Source organism: Megalobrama amblycephala, linkage group LG20, assembly GCF_018812025.1.
Source record: "Megalobrama amblycephala isolate DHTTF-2021 linkage group LG20, ASM1881202v1, whole genome shotgun sequence".
NCBI lineage: Eukaryota > Metazoa > Chordata > Actinopteri > Cypriniformes > Xenocyprididae > Megalobrama > Megalobrama amblycephala.
The window spans coordinates 13513910-13540458 of NC_063063.1; the positions used below are offsets into that span (position 1 = coordinate 13513910).

The 26549-nt window shown below is 37.5% G+C and overlaps 1 protein-coding gene across 3 annotated transcripts in view; it reads right to left on the reverse strand.

Annotated features, from left to right (window-relative positions):
• Nucleotides 1–1476: 1476 nt before the first annotated feature.
• Nucleotides 1477–26549, reverse strand: part of rnls (renalase, FAD-dependent amine oxidase) — a 63314-nt gene continuing 38241 nt past the window's right edge. For all 3 annotated transcript variants that reach the window (XM_048171447.1, XM_048171449.1, XM_048171450.1), the window contains exons 5-7: nt 22906–23079; nt 10224–10399; nt 1477–1999 (exon numbers count right to left, since the gene is read on the reverse strand). In XM_048171447.1, coding sequence (XP_048027404.1) covers nt 1847–1999; nt 10224–10399; nt 22906–23079 — 503 coding nt within the window. In that variant the 3' untranslated portion in view covers nt 1477–1846. The remainder of the gene's footprint in view (nt 2000–10223; nt 10400–22905; nt 23080–26549) is intronic.

Here is a 26549-nt window from a genome sequence, read left to right on the forward strand (position 1 = left end):
TGCCTGTATGGTCCGGGTCAAATTGACCCTTATTGGATTCAATACAGTTCCACCAAAAATCACACTATGGGAAAAAAAAAAAAAAAAAACGCGTTCTGATTCTTTCCGTATGATTTTATGTGTTTTAGGGATTGAATTCAAATAAAATATTAACATTACTGCACAAACTTCTTCTGAATACGATGTCTACTTCATAAATATTTTTGAAAAGTATGGAAAAAATATGGTTCAGATCACTCAAACCATATATGGAAATCTAAGAGTCCTTGTATGGTCACCGGTAAAGTCTGGATTTCTTTTACTGAGAAAAGTTTGGTTGCCTGGCAAGGCCAGACTGATATATCTTCTACAAGATATATCAGTCTGGTCAGTCCACCCTCCGTCGCGATTCGAGTCAACTCCAAACCGTGCCGTGCAATCAGATTTGTTTATTTCAGTGACACAAACAGCGTCACTCTAGTGCAGCGAAAGTCCCTTCAATATCAACAAAGATTACGCACGGGAGACCCAAGAGTTTGTTCTATTCAGCCGTGAATTCAGTTTTAAATGACCAAAAACACATTAATTATTTACTTTTCGCTTTTGACTCTCTTGTCGTTTTGCTAACGTCATATCTGGCCGTCTCTGATTGGTTTACTCCGCTTCCTGTTTCCTCGGATTTGCTCCGCCCTAGAAATCGAATTGATTCAATGGCCGACCAGACTCATCCGCTGGTACAGTGGTGAGGCTGGATTTTCCAGGCAAAAAGTTTGGTACCCTGCACAAAAAATCTTACTGAAGTCTTAAGTTTGTTTTTGAGATAATCAACCTAAAATTTGGCACAGAACTTGTTCAGATATTTAGCTTTTATTTTTTAGAAGTTTTAGAGTTGAACATGTTTTGTAAAATCATTTAATATATATATTTCATATATTTTAAATATTCATAAACTTCTATACATTTTTTAAACTTTACTTTAACAACTTATTATACGTTTACAATAATATGTGAAGTGTTCCCTTTAAAAAGATACCAAACTTAAATCTGTGCTCTGAAGTATTCAAGATTTTTAACAATTTAAGTTGGAAAACCTTTTCACAAACAAAGTTGTTAAACTCAGCAAGACACTGGCACTTCAGTACTAGAGTTGAAGAGCTCTGACATACAACACAGATGTGTTTTGTATTTTGGGTCTGTACAGTTGTTTTTGAATTGCTGCCTATCTGGGTCAAATTGACCCACAAACAATAAGACTGTATAAAATTTCTGTATGCACATTTCACAACACATCAGTGTGTTGACACTGCTTTCTTTTACCTAAGAAAATACTGGGTAATATAAGGTAGCTACACAGGTTTACGTTAGGTTTATAGGTAGGGTTCACATTTTTACTCTGAGCTATACATATATAATAATTACTGTAATAAAATATTTTAAATGAAGTATAGTGTCACATCACAAAACATCAACTACCCACGTACAAGAGACACAATCAAGCATGTTTTGAATTATTTTATTAATTTGAGACTAATCACAGGAGAAGGTTGAGAATACCTGAACGCATACACAACGTTTGCAACACATCATACCATAGTTCAAGACATTGTGTCAAATCCAGCATGAGGCATCAGCCTCCATTACAACTGAACCTGCACAGTGCTCTGCTGTCCTCTAATCCTCAGCATCCGGCACAGACGGTATAATTGGTTTTTGTAACAAAATGCATGTCTGCAGACACAGGCGAGACAGTTCTACTGTGCTTTGTGCAGTATATCCATCTTCCTGTGGGGAGGGGCTTAAATCTAAATCAATGTGCCATCCTTCATAACAAAAACCAAAAATAAAGGCATACTTTCCCACCCCCCTTTTAGAGAGAAGATTTCAGAACCTCAAAGACCTTCAGGGCAGACTCGATGCAGCCGTCGAAATTGGAGTGTGTGAAGCCATCCCCCCCACACACCAGCAAAGGCTGCGAGAGCAGTGTCATCTGCCCTGGGCAATCAGCCACCGATCTGGTCACCTAATTAGAGAACAACAAAATTGAGTGATTGGACGTCCAATAACTGATGCAACCTCATTTTTACTCTGATATTGAGCTGTTAACCTTTAGTGTCCTAAAAAACGTGAGTGTATGTGTGTGTGTGTGTGTGTGTGTATGCAAATGAATGCACACTGAAAGTATTGTGCTCATAAGCCTATGTGGAACATTTTTGTGGGTGATGCATATATAACACTCGATATGTTTATTGGACTGTTTATTTCATGTTATTGATACTCAGGGAGGCAAAACACAAGAACCAAGCACCTAAGCAGCTTTATGTAGGCTATATACATACATACATACATAATATGTAAATATATTCCTTAAGACTTTAATTTAAATGAATGCTAAACTAAGCATCTTACAGTGTCTGTAAACAATTGTAATTAAATTAATGTATTGAAGCCAATGATTATTGGAAGTATGTACAGCCATTTCTTGAGAACTCAATCAGCAGTGTTTACACGAAGGCTTCTCTCTCTTATCTCTTTCTCATTTACAACAGAAATGTTACTATATATCTGGATGTTGACTATGAGGGTGGAGTCAATTGTGATGTTTTGAATAACCTCAACAGATCACAGATATCAACGGTTGGATTGCGAGCGTGGAGTCTGTGATGACAGTACTAAAATACAACGTGTTTCTGAACGCTGCCTAACAGACCTGTTTGACAACTGAATGTGGCACATGGAAAATGTAAAACTGCTTATAGCAAAAAGTGTTTAGTTGGACAAAGTCTTCATTTATAGGTTGCTTATTCAATATCAGGAAAACCACATTGTGGTTTATGGTGTCCAGGCTTCAAAGACAGTGAAAAGTATTGCCTCTGGCTTGCTTACTAGCTGGGGACACTTAATATTCAGCAATATTACGGATTTGACTGTACTGACACTATTGGATGAGAACTCAACTTAGCTGGATGATGACAACACTTTTCTGCAGAGCTGCTTTATAGCTGAATTGAACTCATTTCATTATTGATGTGCTTTACACAGTTTTTGAACCAAAATTAATCAATACTGAACTGATTTCAACTGAATAACGACTGTTTACTATTGTCTTTTTAGAGCTGCTTTACAGCAGAATTGAATTCTGTTTGCATCATTGAATCATTATTTTACTGTTTAACACTGTAAAGCTGCTTTGAAACAATCTGTATTGTATAAAGCGCTATATAAATTAAGGTGACTTGACTTGAATTATTGTGGCGATACTTTTTTGCCTGAAGTGGAAATAGAGTTAGGGGTAATAGAGTCACTTTATTTATAAGACACAATAAGAGAGGATGGTGGACAGACTGTACATCCATATTTGATGCAGACAGTAAATGCATCTAAAGAAGGTTGCGCCTCAGGTTTTTTGAGACAAATTATATTTTGTTACATTTTATAATTACTTTCAACAATTATTGTACTGTGCAAAATTAACAGTCAACACCTTTTGGTAAATTTTGCATTTTGAAGTTCAAATATGTCATTTAGCTTGTGATTTAGTTAGAACCAAGGAGTTTTTGCATGTGGGTGAATTTTCCAAAATGTTCTAAAATATTAATTTGTCAACATAACACAATCAAGTTTTAGAAACTAATTACAACCCGAATTCCGAAAAAGTTGGGACGTTTTTTTTTTTTTTAAATTTGAATAAAATGAAAACTAAAAGACTGTCAAATCACATGAGCCAATATTTTATTCACAATAGAACACAGATAACATAGCAAATGTTTAAACTGAGAAATTTTACACTTTTATCCACTAAATGAGCTCATTTTAAATTTGATGCCTCCTACCGGTCTCAAAAAAGTTGGCACGGGGGCAACAAATGGGTTTTGAAAAGTTTCAGCTGGGAGAACATCTAGCAACTAATTAAGTTAATTTATTTCAGGTCTGTAACATGATTAGCTATAAAAGGGATGTCTTAGAAAGGCAGAGTCTCTCAGAATTACAGATGGAATACTTTAAAAACAATGTTCCTCAACGTCAAATTGCAAAGGGTTTGCAAATCTCATCATCCAGTGCATAACATCATCAAAAGATTCAGAGAAACTGGAGAAATCTCTGTGCGTAAGGGACAAGGCCAAAGACCTTTATTTGGATGCCCGTGGTCTTCGGGCCCTCAGACGACACTGCATCACTCATCGGCATGATTGTGTCAATGATATTACTAAATGGGCCCAGGAATACTTCCAGAAACCACTGTCGGTAAACACAAACCGCCGTGGCATCTGCAGATGCCAACTAAAGTGCTATCATGCAAAAAGGAAGCCATATGTGAACATGGTCTAGAAGCGGCCTCATGTCCTGTGGGCCAAGGCTCATTTAAAATGGACTGTTTCAAAGTGGAAAAGTGTTCTATGGTCAGACGAGTCCAAATTTGACATTCTTGTTGGAAATCACGGACGCCATCTCCTCCGGGCTAAAGCGGAGGGAGCCCTTCCAGCGTGTTATCAACATTCAGTTCAAAAGCCAGCATCCCTGATGGTATGGGGGTGCAAAAGTGCATATGGTATGGGCAGCTTTCATGTTTTGGAAGGCACTATGAATGCTAAAATTTATATAAAGATTTTAGAGCAACATATGCTCCCCTCTAGACGATGTCTATTTCAGGGAAGGCCTTGTGTATTTCAGCAAGACAATGCAAAACCACATACTGCAGCTATTACAACAACATGGCTTCATCGTAGAAGAGTCCGGGTGCTGAATTGGCCTGCCTGCAGTCCAGATCTTTCACCTATAGAGAAAATCATGTCAAAGACGACCATGAACTCTTCAGCAGCTGGAAACCTATATCAGACAAGAATGGGACCAAATTCCAACACCAAAACTCCAGAAACTCATAACCTTGATGCCCAGATGTCTTCAAACTGTTTTGAAAAGAAGAGGAGATGCTACACCATGGTAAACATGCCCCCGTCCCAACTATGAAATGAGCTCATTTTGTGCATAAAATTTTTAAAATTTCTCAGTTTAAACATTTATGTTATCTATGTTCTATTGTGAATAAAATTTTGGCTCATGTGATTTTAAAGTCTTTTAGTTTTTATTTTATTAAAATTTAAAAAACGTCCCAACATTTTCGGAATTCGGGTTGTAGATATGTATTACATATCCATTTAAATATCAGGTTTTAGTGAAAATGGCTTTTGCCGATCGGCCAAACTCAGCATTTGTTAAGGTATCTGTGACACAAAGGCTGCACGTTTCTTTGAAGGACTACAGAGAAAGCAGTTTGATCACTGGCAGTTGAGTACAGTTGCAATTTTCATTTCACTTCAGTTGCTTGGTTCATTATAAAAATGATTATTCTATATTACAAAACTAGTTATTAGGGATTCTGAATGGTGTGGTACTCCCTATCGAATGAGAGGACCGGAGTAGAGGACTGAATAAAACTCATTCACACAGTAACTGGAATTTAAAACTCTAAAGAAATAGGATCTGTAAACTGTTGGACAGATGCAACACTCTCAGAGTTGTGCACCATAATATAGTATACATATTCTCTTTGTTCTCTAACTGTTATGAACTTTTCATTGTGGAGCAAGGCTTGCCTGTGACTCCATGTTGCTTTTCATTAGAGGTCTTATTTATTTATTTATTTATTTTTAGATTTTAAAAACATTGCGGTATTGGTTTTGGACATAAAAAAGTGGTATCAAGCCATCCCTACTGGTTGTGCTGCAGATTTGTTTCCTCATAATGAAGATTCTTATAAGAGATGGGGGAGGGAAAACGCTGTTAATATATTTGGTTAAATATAGAGCTTTTAATAGCAGTGGAGGCGCCTTCATTGGGTCAACCAGAGTCAAGAATAGACTTAATGGTAAAATGAGGAGAATTTGGATGATACTCACTGTCTCTGTGGCTTGTGGGTTCTAAAGAGCAAATGGTATGTGTGACCTGTGCATAACCCAGGTTATAACTAGAAAAACAAAGTTTTTCAAAGCCCTACTTTAAAATAATAATAAAAAAAGCACATACAAAGTTAAGACTTTGAAATTTAGTTTTAGAAAGTTAAGCGATAGATGGATAGATAGATGGATAGATGGATGGATAGATGGATTAGATAGAAAATTATCTGGACAACTGTCTCAGAACAATATTCAAAACTCTAAACCGACTACAGAGAAATGTTTTGTGGCTGCTCTGTATACGTTGGATGTGCTGTAACTGTATAGTTTTTACATATTAATATTTACAGAGGATAGACATGTTACACTGCAAACTAAATATCTGGGTTGAACTTCTTTATAAACTGCCTCTGTGGTTCATTAAAATGATGTATGTATTCTACAGTCAGTAGTAAATGATACAGGTCCTCACTGTAAATCTGACCCACGTTTGCAGATAAGTCCAAAAGAGCCACAGCGAGAATGGCGTCTCTGCACAATGTTTAAATGTAGAAATGCAGCATGTAAATGACTACTGAGAGTAAACACATTCCCTGTACGGCCCATTACAAAGGCTTCAGCCGGCCCCAACCCTCTGCCAGATAAACATCAAGGTGCAATGCACTACAGCCAAGGAAATAGTGTCCATTTCTTGGGGCTTTCACTAGGCATCTTACATAGCGAGCGCTATCATCATTCTGTCCAAACTCCCCCTCCCCTCTTGAATCTTTAAATGGTAATCTGTGTGTAAATCAATTGATAAACGTTTGGCCTGAAACATGGCCAAGAACAAATTGTTTGGTTTATTTCAGAGGTAAGCTGATGTAAGTAGGGCTGAACTCCTTAACCTCCTTAATTCTGCTGCACCCCACGTTCCTGTACATTCAGACATTGCAGTTCCAGTACGCTGGAACTTTGGTACATAAAACTGCAGGGCCTATTGCAACAATCTCCTTTAGTGAGAGTTTACCTAAAAATATACAGGTTTGGAACACCATGAAGGACAGAAAATGGTGACAGAAATGAAAATTATGTCATTAATTACTCACCCTCATGTCATTCCAAACCCCTAAGACATTCGTTTATCTTCGGAACACCTTCTTTGGCTTGAAAGTGGTAGTTGTGTAGGCTGGTAATGGAGGGACAGAAAGCTCTCAGATTTCATTAAAAAGATCTTTATTTGTGTTCCAAAAATGTCTTACGGATTTGGAACGACATGAGGGTAAGTAAGTAATGACAGACTTTTCATTTTTGTGTGAACTAACCCTTTAAGAAAACCACTATTAGTTACTATTACAACAGAATATTATAATTATAAGAGAATTACAAGTATTTTCTCAAGTAAAGGGGTTTGTTGCAACAAGTTGCAGAACTTTAACTAGCATTTGTCACATACTGTATACCATTAAGTTTTGAAATATTCATGCAAACTTTTTTATAACAGTGACCTAAAAATGGGTTGTACGTCTGTTCTGAATGCTAAATGCAAACATATGCTAAGTGTATAATCATCCATTTATGATAGGAAAATAAATAAGCTTATCAAATTTAAAAGGGAGAAGAAAGAGTTTGACAGCCCTAAATCCTACACATGTAATTTTATTATTTCAAATGGAATATAATGGTACACCTAGACCCCAACAGATGGTTTAATGACTGAGGTGGTGTGCGCATTATCCACCATGCCTTTTAATTATGAATTTAAGTTATGCATTATTAAGCACAACAAAAGAAATGCACATGTTCTATGCACAAACAACGTACTGCCTGTTGCAAAAAGCAGTCTACATTTACAGTAGATTGAAAGTCATGACTCTTGAAGAGTCTTTCCAGCCATTAGAGTCTGGAGGAGTCAATGACTTTGACATGTGGTGAGTGCGAATGTGTGCTGCTGGTTTATGCTCAGCAAACTGTGATGTGGCAAATGACTGTAAGACCGACTCCTGCTCCATGCCCTCTGTGTGTTTGACCGGGAACTGGCACGTGCACAGGTGTGTGCATGTGTGTGCGTACGTGTGTGAGTAAGCGTTGTGTTCCCGGCCGTGCAGTCTAAACGGGCCTTGGCCCACTCTCTGGCACTCAGCGAGCTCAGCGCTCCCACACAGATGTTCTATGTCCTCTGACCTCAAACTGAGGCCCAATGCTGCGTGTCACAGAGGAGCTGAGAGTGTGGGGGCTTCGACAGAGAATGTCTGTGTGTGTGTGTGTGTGAGAGAGAATGCAACTGTGCGAGAAAGGGCGCAGTCCCACACAGTGTGTGAATGCATAAAGTACTACTGTAAGATTGTGTGTGTGTGTGTGTGTGTGCCAAGTGAGTGGGGGGAAGTATGGATTTCTATGTGTGTGAATCTACCAAGACTCTTCTGAAAAAGTTACACTAGTTTTTTCTTAAACTTTATTTTGTCTGTTTTCCAGTAAAAATATCTATTTTTTATTCATCATCCATTTCTAATTTTTTAGAGAAGCAAAATTGCAAAAGATAATCAAACTGAGAATGTGTCTTAAATTTGTTTCTCTGATCAAAATTTAGTGAGGTTCATGCTTAAAGAACTATTTGTCAAAGGTATAAGAAAAATAAAACAAGTCTTAATATCTGAAAATAAGTCTTAATATCTTATGCATTTTTGCTTCTCAAGTTAATCTTGTTTTAAGGATATTTAGATATTTTTACTGGAAAAAAGACAAAAATAACTATAAAGAAGATTTTTTTTTTGCAGTGCAGAACATTCTCTTCATTCAATAGTGTGGTTTGAAGAAGCCATCAGCCTGGCTTTATTAAAAATGAATGACTTTTGCTGTATAGCAGGGAGGCTTTTATTAGTAGCACTTGCCTGGATAAGTCGAAACATCTCCGTTTCACTCTTGCTATATATGATTACACAGATTACAGAGGACCCTTACTAAAGAAAAACTATTTTTCTCCAGAAAATTCAAAACGTAGGGGATCATAAAATAACTAAAAGAAATGAGATAAAATAAAAATGAAATCTAAAAATAATGAACTATATATGAATTATAAAGGACTGACCCATGATGGGATGGAACGATAAAAATGACTACATAATGTTTTGTTATGGCACTGCCTTCAGTGCCCTAGTTTAAGATACTATCAAACTCTCTGATGTCAAAGTTTACAGTGAATTCTGTTTCCAAATAATTAAATAATTAATTAATAAGTAAACCAAATAATTGTCAAGTATGAAAACAGTCTAACACTCCACAATCCACTCCATAACAATCCACATTATTACTTGCACTACCATTCAAAAGTTTTTAAAAGAACAGTTGTGAAATATTATTAGAAATTTTTTTTTTAAATATTTTAAATACATATTAATATATTTGGTGCTCAAGAAACATTTCTTATGAATTATTATCAAAGCTAAAAACACATTCTTAATATTTTTGTTAAAACCATGATATATATTTTTTCAGGATTCTTTGATGAATAGAAAGTTAAAAAAAACAACAGCATTTATTTGTATCATTAAAAATGCCTGTCACTGCCTGCTGAATAAAAGTAATTATATGGTCATTGACAAATAAGGTTTTTAAAAGTGAAAAAAAAAAAAAAAAAAAACATAATGGAGATATAATTAATTTTTAAGTTTTATTAAGTGTTAACAGTAAGATTATGTGGTTTTTATAATCAATTAACACTACTAAGATTTCAGTTTTACCGAATGACACTTTTGGTTATACCGAATGACAGTATTTTCAAACAATGCTAACAGGCTGATATCTAGCTAGCTAGTTTGCATAGGAGCAAGTGAAAACATTAATTTTTCAAATTGTTAAAAGAGAGTTACTTTGCTTCATGACCATGTGGTCCTTTGCAGGTGTCTGAATGATGTCACATCGTGTCACATGATATGACTGCATGACTTGATCCAAAACGGTCCCTTCATATTGGTTACTCGGTATGACATCAATGCAATTAATTTCTCCGGACATTCTCTCTCATAACAAAGCAACAACTTCTACAAAAAATGTTAATACCATTTTGCACTATGTTGATATATGATGTTATAAAATCAAGCCAGAATAAAAAATAAATACATTGATTACATTTTAAGATATTTTAATCACAAATGAATGGCTGTATTGGCCTTTGGATGGTAAAACCGAATGACCTTTTGCCACTTCAAAATCTTCAAAATACCTTTATATGTAGCAAAATATATTTAAAACCTTTTGGAATCAATAAAAGAGATCTAGTTGTACTACCTTACATATTTTGGATGTCATATATTTGTTTTTATTATTATTAAGGCTTTTGGACAAGTTTTCACACACACACTAATGTCGTCTCACCTGTGAGTACCTCCACTTCTGACACTTGATACTGTCTGATTCAGGAAGCTCTGGCATCACCTTTTTCAACTCTTCAAGGATGATGGGCTGTACCACATTGTTTTCCTCCTCTAGGTGCTGGATGCCAAAGGGCACACTGGTGTGGACCACCACAGAAGGTCCGCAGTCCTTCAATGCTGCCAATGATACACAGGTAATCAGGCTTACATGTGGCTGCTTATGAAGTCATGAAGTACCTAATTCACAGATCCTGCATGTGCTACAGAGAGAGGAGGACTGAGAAAAGTTAAATAATGAATTTTTAAACAGAGGAAGAAATGATGGTGAGATAAACAAGAAAGACAGCAGTAGAAAAGCGACGATACAGGCTGAAAATGCCACAAATGAGGAAAAAAAAAATAATTAAAAATTAAAAACATATCAACTGGAATGTGTGTGATGCAAGTTTTAAAGAGACAGTGCACCAAAAACAGAGCATTCAGTCACCTTAAAGTGTTAGTTCACCCAAAAATAAAAATTCTGTCATTAATTAATTAGTCACATGATTTCAGTAAACGAGGCTTCGTTATGCCATAAGTGTTTGAAATTTCAATGGTTCACGTGACTTTGGCAGTGTGATACACGCTCCGAACCACTGATTCAAAACAAAAGATTGGTAAAGCTTTGAAGCTTCATGAAGCAGTGTTTTGAAATCACCCAACACTAGATATTGTTGAATAAAGTAATTATTTTGTTTTTTTGCCACACAAAAGTATTCTCGTTGCTTCATAACATTACAGTTGAACCACTGTAGTCACATGAACTGTTTTAAATATGTCTTTAGTACCTTTCTGGGCATTTGAAGTGTAAATTAACTTGCTGTCAATGGAGGCCTTCACTGACACACTTTTCACTATATCTTTTTGTGTTCATACAGGTTTGTAGTAACATGAGGGTAGGTAAATGATGGCAAAAGTTTAATTTTTTTGTGAATTATCTCTTTAACAAGCCAAGCTAGCTGTTGCATATTCACTGCGAATATAACATGACTAATTTTATTTGTCAGTCATAACAGGTTAGCGTGAGTAGTGTTAAGTAAGAGTATCCAGCCTTCTCTTTTCCAGATGATGGTTTCCCAGTGATATCATCTATGGGCACACCAAACCCCATGATCTAATGCTTTACGGGCCAAACTCATCGGCAGAGACGCGACCCATGACTGAGAACAGGCCTGATTTATCAGCCTAGCACATAGTGTAGTCATTTCTCTAATGACGCTGTTTTAAAACACATATTTAATATGATTGGAGGAAATCATGCTTTATTGGGCTCCATAAACATGGGGCTGTGTTTGAGCAGCTGGAGTGATTTGGCCCAATGATGAAGATGCTGAAAGCCACTGTTGATCAATGCTTGAGGAACGAGGGCTGGGTCTGAATAAGACCGCAGAGACTAGCTAAAGCTTAATATTAAAGCCTCTGGCAGATTCACACGGTAACAGATAGATTTTATGATCACCTGTGAGGAGGGGCTTTATACTTCAGTAAGATCTATTCTGTTCAGTAAAGTTTTATGGACCAACAGAGAATGACGAGCCATTTAAATTATGAGAATTGGCATAATATGTTGGCATAAATGAGGACAAGGTCAAGCAAATCACATCCACATGCTATACCTATGCCTGATCCTTAAATAATATTGTGCTAATAAATAAATCAATTATGCCTAAAAATATAGTTGTGGGTAAAATGCCTTGAGGAATAACAAATGATTAGTTTATGACTAATAGCATCCAAACAAAGTACAGGGCTTTTTACATTACACTTAAAGGGATAGTTCACCCAAAAATGAAAATTCTGTCATCATTTACTCACCCTCAAGTTGTTCCAAACCTGTACGAATTTCTTTGTTCTGTTGAACACAAAAGAAGATATTTTGAAGAATGTTTGTAACCAGGCCGCTTTGGGGCACCATTGACTTCCATAGTAGGAAAAATAAAAGACTATGGAAGTCAATGGAGCCCGAGAACTGTTGAGTTTCCCACATTCTTCAAAATAATCTTCCTTTGTGTTCAACAGAATTTTCCTTTTTGGGTGAACTATCCCTTTAAGTGTAGTGTAAAAAGCCCTGTACTTTGTTTGGATGCTATTAGTCATAAACTAATCTTCATTTGTTATTCCTCAAGGCATTTTATCCACAACTATATTTTTAGGCATACTAGACAAAGGCTAGTTATTGATGAGTTTCAGAAGACGTCAGATAACCTGAGCAAAATTACATGGCAACATTACCACAGATGGACAAGAAGTTGCACAAAGTCGTGGCATATTGTATTTGCATAATCAATATGATTATCCTCATAAATATATGAAATAAATACCCCAGTTTACAGTTTGAAATCTTGAAACTAGGGTTTACTTGAAACTAGGGTTTCAAGTAAAGTAAAGTACAGGATAAAGTAAAGTACAGGAGAATAAAGTTTGAGATAAAGTTAAGAATGACCCAGGGTTCAAGATCACATTTTTCAATTGTGAAAAGCCCAAAGAAAAAGCTGGTTTAAGTCAATACCGCCGCAGGTAACAGACTGTGTCAATATGGAGGTACATGTGAGGAATCAAGAACCTGAAAAAATGGATAGATATACAAACCTGATTCCAAAAAAGTTGGGACACTGTACAAATTGTGAATAAAAAAGGAATGCAATAATTTACAAATCTCATAAACTTATACTTTATTCACAATAGAATATAGATAACATATCAAATGTTGAAAGTGAGACATTTTAAAATGTCATGCCAAATATTGGCTCATTTTGGATTTCATGAGAGCTACACATTCCAAAAAAGTTGGGACAGGTAGCAATAAGAGGTCGGAAAAGTTAAATGTACATAAGTAACAGCTGGAGGACCACTTTGCAACTTATTAGGTCAACTGGCAACATGATTGGGTATAAAAAGAGCCTCTCAGAGTGGCAGTGTCTCTCAGAAGTCAAGATGGGCAGAGGATCATCAATTCCCCCATTGCTGTGGCGAAAAATAGTGGAGCAATATCAGAAAGGAGTTTCTCAGAGAAAAATTGCAAAGAGTTTGAAGTTATCATCATCTACAGTGCATATTATCATCCAAAGATTCAGAGAATCTGGAACAATCTCTGTGCGTAAGGGTCAAGGACAGAAACGATACTGGATGTCCGTGATCTTCGGGCCCTTAGACGGCACTGCATCACATACAGGAATGCTACTGTAATGGAAATCATAACATGGGCTCAGGTATACTTCCAGAAAACATTGTCGGTGAACACAATCCACCGTGCCATTCGCCGTTGCCGGCTAAAACTCTATAGGTCAAAAAAGAAGCCACATCTAAACATGATCCAGAAGCGCAGGCGTTTTCTCTGGGCCAAGGCTCATTTAAAATGGACTGTGGCAAAGTGGAAAACTGTTCTGTGGTCAGAGGAAATCAAAATTTGAAGTTCTTTTTGGAAAACTGGGACTCCATGTCATCCAGACTAAAGAGGACAAGGTCAACCCAAGTTGTTATGAGTGCTCAGTTCAGAAGCCTGCATCTCTGATGGTATGGGGTATGGACAGCTTACACATCTGGAAAGGCACCATCAATGCTGAAAGGTATATCCAAGTTCTAGAACAACATATGCTCCCATCCAGACGTTGTCTCTTTCAGGCAAGACCTTGCATTTTCCAACATGACAATGCCAGACCACATACTGCATCAATTACAACATCATGGCTGCGTAGAAGAAGGATCTGGGTACTGAAATGGCCAGCCTGCAGTCCAGATCTTTCCCCCATAGAAAACATTTGGCGCATCATAAAGAGGAAGATGCGACAAAGAAGACCTAAGACAGTTGAGCAACTAGAAGCCTGTATTAGACAAGAATGGGACAACATTTCTATTCCTAAACTTGAGCAACTTGTCTCCTCAGTCCCCAGATGTTTGCAGACTGTTATAAAAAGAAGAGGGGATGCCACACAGTGGTAAACATAGCCTTGCCCCAACTTTTTTGAGATGTGTTGATGCCACAAAATTTAAAATCAACTTATTTTTCCCTTAAAATTATACATTTTTTATACATGGAGTCTCAGTTTAAACATTTGATATGTCATCTATGTTGTATTCTGAATAAAATATTGAAATTTGAAACTTTCACATCATTGCATTCTGTTTTTATTCACAATTTGTAAAGTGTCCCAACTTTTTTGGAATCGGGTTTGTACATTCTTGTCCAAAATTCCAAGTCATAAAGTACTAGATTGTGCCCTCATAGTTACTGTATATGTACCTGCATGTTTGTACTACCATTCAAAAATTCAGGCTCGGTAAAAAAAAATTCTCTGTTTTTGAAAGAAGTTTCTTATGCTCACAGAAGCTCCATTTACTTGATCAAAAATACAGTAAATATTGTGAATACTGACAGTAATATTGTGAAACATTATTATTACAATATAAAATAACTGTTTTCTATTTTAATATATTTAAAATTACATTTATTCCTGTGATGGTAAAGCTGAATTTTCAACAGCCATTACTCTAGTCTTCAGTGTCACATGATCCTTCAGAAATCATTGATCAGCAGATCAGCATATTATAATGATTTCTGAAATATGCTGATTTGCTGATCAAGAAACATTTATTATTATTAATGTTGAAAACAGTTGTGCTGCTTAATATTTTTGTGGAAACCGAAAGATTTAAAGTTAAAAGAAACAGCTTTTATTTTAATAGAATTGTTTTGTTAACAATGTAGAAGTGTTTACTGTCACTATCAATTTAGTGCATTTTTCTCAATAAGTTTTTTTTTTTGAAAAAAAATAAAAATCTTACAGACCTCAAACTTTTGAAGTTTTACAGACTAATTATTTAAATTTAATTTAATTTAATTTACATGCATAGAATATTTATCATTTTATTAGTGCTCAGCGTAAATGAGTAAAACAATATCTCAATGAACGCAAAATTAATTTCCAAAATGTTGACAAGACTAAGTTTAATAACATGAAACTAAGGTTAATAATATAACTTAGGGTATAACTTGATTTTTCCTCAAATTAGGGTGATGCAAAAATGAGTACACCCCATAACAAAAACTACTACATCTTGTACTTTGTATGGCCTCCATGATTTTTAATGACAGCACCAAGTCTTCTAGGCATGGAAAGTTGGAGACTTTTTGCAACATCTATCTTTTTCCATTCTTCAAAGGTGCTCTAAGTGATGTCACGCGTTTTTAGGCCAAAACATTTTTTGTCACATACAGCAAACATCTCCTCACTATCCGCTACCTGCCTGTCCCCTGAACACACTGTAAAAAAAACGCAGTCTCTGTAGTCGCCACAAGCTCCGAAAATGGCAATAAAAACAAACTGGTGCAGCCTGGACCACAAAACATAATAAACATGCTCCAGCCAATAACCGACAAGAATGATTTTAAATGCGCGTTCATGACTGTTTCAGGAAGCACGGAGGGGAGGGGGAAGAGGAGGAGGAGGAGGGAGGGTCTGGGTCTAGCTAGCCTCTGTTTTGTTTGACAACACTTCGAACATCAACAGGAAGTTACTCCACCCAGGATCACTTAGAGCACCTTTAAGAATGACCTCTTTTAGAGACTGGATGCTGGATGGAGAGTGATACTCAACTTGTATCTTCAGAATTCCCCATAGGTGTTCGACTGGGTTCAGATCAGGAGCCACTGAATCACTTTCACCCTGTTCTTCTTCAGAAATCCAAGAGTGGCCTTAGATGTGTGTTTAGGATCATTGTCATGTTGGAAAAGTGCACGACGACCAAGGGCACGGAGTGATGGTAGCATCTTCTCTTTCAGTACAGAGCAGTACATCTGTGAATTCATGATGCCTTTTTGCTTTTTGTACCACTTTTACTACAGTATTCTGACTGATAAGTAAAGCTTCCGCTGATCTTCTTGTAGTCTTCAACTTTCTGGTGTAAAGAAATGATTTTCTTTCTCAGGTCTTGTGACATTTCTCTTCCATGTGGTGCCATTGCTGACAGCATGAAATGGGAAGGGGTTTTAACACCCTTTTATAGTCAACTGTCTGCTGGACACCTGTGTAATGAATAATTAGACTCACCTGTGGTAGAATTCTTGTTAAATTAGACATTTGTAGTCTAAAATTTAGCTTTGCTCCAGAGACTTTCAGTGGGGTGTACTCATTTTTGCATCACCCTAATTTGAGTAAAACTGAAAATGATATTATATAATAACTAAGTTATATTATTAACCTTACTTTCATGTTATAAGTTAAACAGATGTTACATAAAACTTAGTCTTGTCAACATTTTGGAAATTGTTTTTGTGTTCATTGAGATATTGTTTATATTTGTTACTTTTCAAAGGGTGTGTACTCATTTATGCTGAGCACTGTATGTCAATACCAATTTATTCATAACTCATTTATTTTTGTTTGACTTACAGCATGTTTACTTAATTAGGCTTTTGATTGTGATTAAATGGCTAAATAATTTTAATTTTGTTAATGTTCTTATTTCTTAAACCATTTAAATACAAATATGAAAAAAGCAATAAATTAGAGAACAAAAAACCATGAGAACAAGCTGTTTGAGGATGTAGGAAAAGGTTTCAGATATTAGCTGCAACGCTGGCATGGTTCAAGCGAGGGAAAGAGGAAGTCGTTTTTTTCAGTGGTATTCACTTGCTTATGTAAGAGTTTACAAGCATTTTAGCTAAACCTAAAAGAGATCACCACATACCTTTCTCATTTCACTTCAAATCAGCCAAATTTATGGATGGAAGGATTAATTTCACAATTATGGAAAATTGTTTTTGTAAAAAGAACTTAGTATCTGAAGTGATAATAGCTGAAATTATTGTTCTAACCAGCCAAGGTTGACTTTGGCTGACCAGCATGAATATCAGAACAGGACTGAAACACAGAGGCATGGTCATTTTCCGTTTGCAGAGCAGTCAGACTATATACGTGTTTGGCGCAGTGCCAGGCAGAGAGGAGGGGAAAAGGAGAAGTAGAGGGTGAGAGAGAGAGACCTTCCTTTACAAAAAATAGTTTGAGTGTTTATTTGTAAGTGTGCATGTGCCAGAATGTGACTGTGCACGAGAGAGAGAGGTCATGAAGCGTGGGTAGAGGGCTGGCATTGTGCCCGCTGGTTGAGTCACTTATTTCTTGGTGGGGGCAGAGCTTGTCACAAAGTTCACAGGGTGAATAGGAAACTGCATGAAAATAACTTACATATGAATTACATGTACAGTCATTTTTTCCCCTCATTAAAAAAAAATAAAAAAAATTATATATATATTTCTACATACTTTTGATAAATACAGTATGTTTACAGTCCATGAGATGAACATTCCTCAGCCATTTCAGTAGACTAATTGTCACAATTCCTGTCACTTCCCGGACTTCAATTCCCATAATCCAGTCACATGCACACATTCCACACCAATTATCAGTTGCCACATACAGCTGAAGCACATTATCTGGACTATTTAAGACTCACTCACATACCACCTCATTGCAAAGTCTTGTTAACCTGTGTTGCAATTCTTAACGTTACTATATTGTCTGCCTGTTACCGATCCTGTCTGTTTACCCATTTACGATTCTCAGCCACCTGCCTTTGGACTGTTTATTGTTATCTGGACCTGTGAGTGATATCTGCCTGCCCCGATCTACTGCCTGTATCCTGACCACGATTCTTCCTGTCCCTTTTTATACCTGTCTGCTCCTGTTTGACCCTGCCTGTACGACCACGCTCTTTTATGATAAAAGCTTGCAATTGGATCCCTGCCTGAATCCCGCTTTGTTACAGAAGACTTCGCCATACCAAGATCCAGCGGCTTCTACGAGAGTTTCCAGCCTCAGCATGGACACAGCAATACATCTCGTCCGCCTTCGGCAATGTAATTGTACACTTGAGGACCATATTCAGAAGTTTCTGGATATTGCCTATTTATCTGACCTGCCTGACTGCGCTCTCATTGACTTCTTTGGTTATGGATTAAACAAACCACTAAAGGACTATTTACTCACTAATGGTCCCCGAGGGTCGTTCGTGGAATTTCTGGACTTTGCCCTGCTCACAGTTGATTCACTTTTTACTGTGGGTGTCGTGGAGAAATGCGACACCACGGTGAATCATGTAATGGCGGCCACTAAAGTGAACACTCACAAAATGGCGGTCACAACAACAACACAAAGTCAAGCCAAATTTGATCTCCCTGAGCCAAGTAATGTCACAGCTGATCCTCATGAGCAAAGTCAAGTCACAATTGATCTTCGTGAGCCAAGTCAAGCCACAGTTGATCACCCAGAGTCACGTCACGTCTCTGCTGATCGCCCAGAGTCACGTCACGTCTCCGCTGATCGCCCAGGGTCACGTCACGTTTCCGATGATCGCCCAGATCTGCCGGTTGCAACGCACTCAAGTCCCGCCAGTTGCAACGCACTCAAGTCCGCCGGTTGCAACGCACTCAAGTCCGCTGGTTGCAATGCACTCAAGTCCGCCAGTGTCTACGGACAAGTGACCGCCCACGAACTCTGACCTGTCATGGCCGCCCACGAACTCTGATCCGTCATGGCCACCCACGAACTCTGACCCGTCACGGCCGCTTACGAACTCTGACCCGTCATGGCTGCTTACGAACTCTAACCTGTCCTGGCCACACGAGGCCTCTAACCAACCATGGCAGCCCCACTCTCCTGACCCTCCTTGGCGTCCCAAGGCTCCCGTACTGCCATGGTTGCCTGACTCTCCTGACCCGCCTTGGCGTCCCAAGGCTCCCATACTGCCATGGCTGCCTGACTCTCCTGACCCACCTTGGCGTCCAAAGGCTCCCGTATTACCATGGCTGCCCGACTCTCCTGACCCGCCTTGGTGTCCCAAGGCTCCCAAACTGCCGTGGCTGCCCGATGCTCCTGACCCGCCTTGGCGTCCCAAGGCTCCCGGACTACTGTGGTTGCCCGACTCTCCTGACCCACCGTGGCATCCCAAGGTTCCCGAACTGCCACGGCTGCACGAGGCACCCGACCCGCCGTGGCTGCCCAAGGCACCAACCCGCCATGGCGCCTATAGTCCCTGGACCTGCCCTGGAGACCTCCTTACCCATCTATACATCCACCCTCACCTGCCACCAGTCTCCAGGGCACATGCCTGTATCCTGACCACGATTCTGCCTGTCCCTTGTTATACCTGTCTGCTCCTGTTTGACCCTGCCTGTACGACCACGCTCTTTTATGATAAAAGCTTGCAGTTGGATCCCTGCTTGAGTGCCGCTTCATTACACTAATAAAAGCATATTTTACACAGAGCGGGTCACCTCATGAGGGGGCGCCATGTCGAGAGCATCAGCTGAACACAACTAACTTCATCTTGGTAAACCCTTCGCTTGTGGAATGAATGAATCATGTCTGACTGCGATTATTTCTACAATTACTGAAGTGTGTCATTTTTCATGCTAAAATATTTCCTGACACAACAACACTGGCTTAATTCACTAAGTAATTCAAGCATCTTCATGTCATTCTTAACCTGTATGACATTTTTTCTTACACTGAATGTTGTAGGATAAAAACTCTTTTCCCTCAGTATCATGGATTTGGGACTTTCATGCTTCAAAAAAGAACGGAAAAGAAATGTATCTTAAAAGTAGGTCATATGATTAGCCCTAGTTGTTCTTGAGAGTTCATGTGAAGTAGTGATATTTGATTCATGAACAAATCTGATGGGTCAAATCTTTTCAAAGAATACAATTCACAAAACCAACAAATCTGACTGATCTGGTTCTCGAGTTCAACTCAATGACTTGCAGCAAGCTCACTAGAGGTAAATATGCATTTGGACTGTTCTTCACAACACAATTTTTTGATTATTTGACTATTTGATTTCAAAAGACTCTGAATAGCATGTTGTATGGACCACATTTACGATACCTTTATGGTGCTTTAGCATCCTTTTCGAAGCTTGAAAGCCTCAGTTCCCATGGGTACTAAATCACAATGAAAAGAGAAACAGGCAAAATCCTCCTTTTGTCTTCCTACAGATGAACATGAGGGTGAGTAAAAATAACACAATTTTCATTATTGACTGGACTATTCCTACAATTTCCTCCCTTAATTACATGCATAATGTTTTAATTAGATAATTAATCAAATCCAAAGAGCATTAACGTCCATAATGCTCACATCCAGACACATTAGTATTAACTACAGTGATCCCAGTCCCATCTGAATCAGTACATGAAATGACAGACATCCCATAATTATAACTTAAATGTCCTTTAGAAAATGAATCCTGTCTGAACAGTCCTTTTCCTTTGGCATTCTGGTAGCAAGTTTCATACTTCATATGTAATCAAATTCATATCAATTATGAACCAGTTCTGTTTTTGGGAAACCATCATCCAGCCCTGATTTACCTCATTCCACATTTACTGAACGGCATAAATGGGTTTCTCGCCAGACGCTCAGGAACACAGTAATAGCTTATCATTAGCGGCCTGCCAAAAAGTTTTCAAAGAGAGCTTGGGGTGCTCTGTGAGATCAGACTCAGACCTACTTTACTGGAACTACAAGCAAAACACATTACAGAAATGAAAATGAAGATTAAAGCATGGCCGCGTGAAGGCTGAGGAGGCTGGAAGGAGTGCGCCGGCCTAAAAGAACAGCGCAGCAGAATGCAAAATTTAACAGCTCCCCTAATTATGATGTTGCCCTCGGAAACACTGGAGTGGATGAAAGGTGACAGGTGTAGAGGCTGTTTTCACAAGACTATTTCCACTGGGCTACTGCAGATACATGGTCATGAACTTACAGGCTTTGTGAGGAAAAACTCACAAACACAATCACATGCAAATTCTTCACAAACAAAAGCTTTTTTAGTCATGCACACTCAAAAAACATATAGAAGACACACACACAAGACATCTAAAATATGAGCTCTGTTCCAAAACCTAGTGAGATGCCTCGCTGTTTGTGGTCCACATAGACAAAACAAAAAACAAAACCAACTATTAAAATTCACTGCTTTAAAACAGTCTTACACAAATACACAGGCAGTGACAAAACTGAGTTTTTCATTCCATTTCGCCTCTGGCTCATCATCTGTTGACTTTTTCAGCAGAACTGAAAACTTAAACTTTCTGTTTTAATTACTTAAAGGGTTAGCTCACCCAAAAATTAAAATAATGTCATTAAGTACACTCCCTCATGTCGATCCACACCCGCAAGACCTTCGTTCATCTTCGGAACACAAATTAAGATATTTGTGGATAAAATCCGATGGCTCAGGCCTGAGGCCTGCATTGACAGCAATATAATTAACACTTTGAAGTGCCCAGAAAGCTACTAAAGACATATTTAAAACAGTTCATGTTACTACAGTGGTTCAACCTTAATGTTATGAAGCGATGAGAATACTTTTTGTGCGCCAAAAAAACAAAATAACGACTTTATTCAACAATATCTAGAACAATAACAATAACAATATCTGATGGGCGATTTCAAAACACTGCTTCATGAAGCTTCGAAGCTTTATGGATTTTTTGTTTTGAATCAGTTATTCCAAACCTGTATGAGTTTTTTTCTTCTTCTGCTGAACACAAAAGAAGATTTTTTAAAGAATGTTGGTAATCAAACAGTTGACTGTAGCCATTGACTTCTATAGGAGAATAAAATACTATGGAAGTCAATGGCTACCGTCAACTGTCTAGTTACCAACATTCTTCAAAATATATTTTGTGTTCAGCAGAAGAAAGAAACTCATACAGGTTTAGAACAACATGAGGGTGAGTAAATAATGACAAAATTTAAATTTTTGGGCGAACTATGACTTTAAGACAACCGAATCGCTTTTTCATTGATGCTTTTTGATAACTTTTACTTATAACAAAACCAACCATTGTGTAAATCCCCTAATTACTTTCTCCTGACGAATGCCAGAGAATCAGACCTTACAGACTTTATCAGACATTTCACCTGTGACATCAAATCATATTTTCATCAACACTTTTTGACAATCGCTTACTCTTGCTTTGAACAAAACCGACCAACATTTAAATATCTTAATAGAACATTATCAACCAAAAATTGCCCTTGAACATGTGCCCAAGTCACAACATTACAAATACAAGTATAGCTAGATCTAAAAAACGTATCATCATTTTATATTGTAATATATAGTAAAGCACTAAGACCTAATAGGCATAACAGTAGGACATTCTGTAAAGCTGCTTTGAAACAATGTGTATGGTGAAAAGTGCTATTAAATTTGACTTGCTAATACATTTGAAAAGTTGTCAAGGCAGACAAACTCAGTGATATAATTTGAAGAAAACACAGAAAAGGACAGACACTGACAGGAACAGGGTGGAAAGGAAGGGAAGAGTATTAGAAATATCTTTAGGGCTGTCAACCAAAAAATGAAAATAAAAACAAAAATGTGTCACCATCGAAACAGTGTTGTTTTTTTACTGTCTGAAACTGATTATGACCATGACCATGTGTGAAAGTCAATGGGCATCAGTTTGGATTTCAAAAAATAAATCGCATTTAAAAACCAAATCAGATTTGTGTGCAGTGTGAACAAAGATTTTGTGTGAAACACAGTGAGAGAAAGAAACAGAAAATGCAGAGAAACAGAACGAAACGTCAGAACGGGAGTTGGAGATGAGAGGAGGAAAATATGAAGGCACTGACCTAAATTGCGCTTTTTATCATCTATGGCGATGAAGCGAATGCAGGGATTATTGGAGACGTACTTGGCCGCCCAAGGGACGTCGATTTGTGCGTCGGCTTTGTAGAAGAGTCCAAGTGCGTAGCGGGAAGAGTAGCTGACAGCCTCCAGCTTCTTCCTCTGATTCTCCCCCATCACTGCACAGACACACACAAACACAACAGCACAGGATGAAGCCTCTGGGCCTCAGTTAGTTCATCTCTCTGTTCACTTCAGACAGACGCCAGAGTTGGTGCCTGTGAAGAACGGGCCTGTAGCATTCATAAAGCACAGATCAAATGAGAGAAACACTGTGCCGTCAACTCACAGGGCTTCTAAAGCACCAAGTCTGACAACACACCTGGGTTAGTGTGACAAGAGCTTGGAGATAGATGTGTGGTTGATGCATAGGGCCTATAAAACACAACCAACAAACCCCTTTTTGCAGATGAGATGAGCCATGTGGAGGTTGAAATGGACGGTGAGTGACACTTTAATGAGAATGCAGTGCATGGACTGATTCGCTTGTGCATGTGGGGCTCTTTTTTAGAAAAATGCTGTACTTGTTTCCTGTCTGGAACATCTGTTATTTATTGGAAACAAGCAGTCACACTAAGGCCTGCTTTAGTTATTTAGGGCCCACAGGTACTGAGTGTAGTGGAGGTCAAGGGTTAGCCCTTGTGGAATCAAATGCATATTTCTTCTCAAAGACACCCCTGTTTCCAGTAAGGAAGAAAGCATTTCACGGATATCCGACATAAAGACCTGATCAACATTAGTCTATCTGAGCAGTATCTTTCCCTCCTGAAGCAACAAACAGATGTTTAGTGAAAAGTGATGAACAGAATGCTAACACATCATTTTCACTTCGCAAATGTGTGATTCAGTTCCAAAGGGCAGTGTCAGTGTCAACAAGCTCGGACACCCCTCTGTGGCCCTAGTAAATCCGTATACTGTTTAAAGACCTCATGAAATCAGTTTCCTTTCCTGTGTTGATGTAATTCCTATTGAAACAGGAAGTTTAGGTGGGTCATTTCGAGTGGGCTGTCCTTTATTAAAAAAAGAAAAGAAAAAAGACATAAGTCAGATGTTTTGATTTTTCTTTTAAATGATTCCAGTTCCCTAACGGTTCAATTAACAAATTTATATTCATTAAAAAGCATATTATTTTACATATATTTAATTATGAAATATATTTAATTAATATTACATCAAGATTAATTAATTGATTAGTTATTTTATTGCACAGCTGTAAGCTGTATGTTTTTGATTGTGTCTGTATCACTGAAAGAATACAGATGCGAGAACCGATTTGAACTTCGTTTGATTCCAGTATCTTTTTCCACTATTTAAATGGTTCTTAATTCAGCAATTTTTTGCGCTCTGTTTTCCAAGAAGAGAAAGGGAATACAGTAGCCTGGGTGCCAGCCCGAACCCCGCCCACAACATTTTTTGGACGGGAAGTTCGGTTGACTGTCATTGTGGAGTAATTATGCTCGGCTCCCAGAAGGCCGAGCCACAAATTGCCAGGGCGGGCTTTAATCGATGATGGACAGCTATCTGCGTTAGTAACCACCCACGTCATCAAAGAGCGCTTGGGTTGAATTGGTTTTCACCAACGATGACTGCAGCTGGAGAAGTAAGATGTTTAGATTCCGCTATCATGTCTGTAATAAAAGAAATCGACAGCGCATTAATTTTAAAAGACGAACAAAGAACCGCAATCAAGGCATTTGTCGATGGGAAAGATGTGTTTGCCGTCCTTCCAACGGGATCGGCAAAAGTAAGTCAAGTTCAAATACGTCACACTGCGTTGCTCTGATTGGTTGTAGGTTTCCAATGAGTGCAGAGTTTTTTTTTTTACTGGTTCGGTTAAGACACGCCCATAATTCAAGTGCAATGGAGCAGTATCAGACTCACATTCTGCCTAGAATATGAGTATGACGAAGTCAGGCTAGGAATACAGTAGACCTTAAAATTTTTAAAGTTGACCAATTATACCCAATATCATATACATATAATATCATCAATATAAGTCTTGATTTTGTTTTTGGGGTCTACTAGAATAGGTTTTCATGCTTGATTTTGTCAAAAACAACAACAACAACAACAACAACAACAACAACAACAACAACAACAACAACAAGAAAAAAACATTATTTTTCACATATTTTACATTGTTGCAGCACCTCTCTTCCCAGTCTGCCAGTAACACTGTTTACCCTCACGAAAAAACTAGTATACTTCAAGTTCATTTGATCAAGTATACTAAAGTAATGTTCAAGTAAATATTTTAAGTATACTTTATGTAGTAAGTATACTAGTATCAATGTACTAGTAGTAAACTTGTAAGCGTACTATTTTAATACCGCTTGGGACTAAATACGTTTAAGTGTACTATAAGTGTAACAGTAGTAAACTTTAAGTACACAACTAGTTCACAGCTACATTTCTCATTTGTACTGCATCTGTACTACAAGTGAACTTATAAGTATACTAGTAGTTTACTATTTTGATACTAGTAGTACCTACATTTTTAGTATATGAAAGTACACTTCGAAATATACTCTCAGTAAACTACTAGTTTAATGCAAGTATACTTGTAAGTTTTGTTTAAGTGAACATGACATCACATGACATTTATTTTTTCCACTTCAATTATAGTTCTATGTTCCTATTTAGGTATTATTTTTTATACTTGAAATACCTTTAACTGTACTTTAACTCTTTCCATTTTAAAAATATTTTATTCTAGCTTCATAAATCCTTTTTATCAACACTTAAATGTGGGTAGGTTTCATTTCTTTAAAAAAGGAAACATTTTAAACAAAAAGCTGAGAAAGTTGCATTTTTGTCACTCAGATTCAGAATGATGATCAAAAACAGGTGGAGTAGATCGAGTCCATAAACAACCCCCAAAGCTTCATAGTCCTCATTCAGTAATATTAGGAAGTTTTGATTTATATGCTGTTTGATGTTTGATGATCGATTTATTTTACATTTGCGTGAGTAATCTTCTGTCGCTTGTTTCAGCTTCTTCTTCCCCTGCATTTTGATCTGGAGATTCTGTACTCTTTCAGAAGATGCGTAACAGCACCCCCTATCGTATAGCCTGAAAATTCAGTCAATGGCGAGGAAAGAGTGAAGTAGATTTGAAGTAGGCCTAAATTCCTATGTACACTACCAGTGGACTAGCCTACACAAAAATTCAGATACTCAGAATTAGGAATACATCTGTTTTCTTTATAAATCAATATTTTCAAACAATGTACTTTTATACTATACTTTTATAAATATACTTTTAAATATATCTCGATCAAAAGACTGAGTCCAAGTATAGGCCAAATATACTTAGACTTTTCTGTCAGTATAAGCCAAGTATTTTTTACGGATTAGTCCACTTTCAAATAAAAATTTACTGATAATTTACTCACCTCCATGTCATCCAAGATGTCCATGTCCTTCTTTCTTCAGTCGAAAAGAAATTAAGGTTTTTGATGAAAACATTCCACACTGTAAAAAATAAAAAGTTCAGAAAACTTAAAAGTTTAAGGCAACAAACTACAGCAGATTTTTGTGTTTTCTCAACTTGTTTTTGTAGGAGATTTTTGAGTTTTCTCAACTTTTT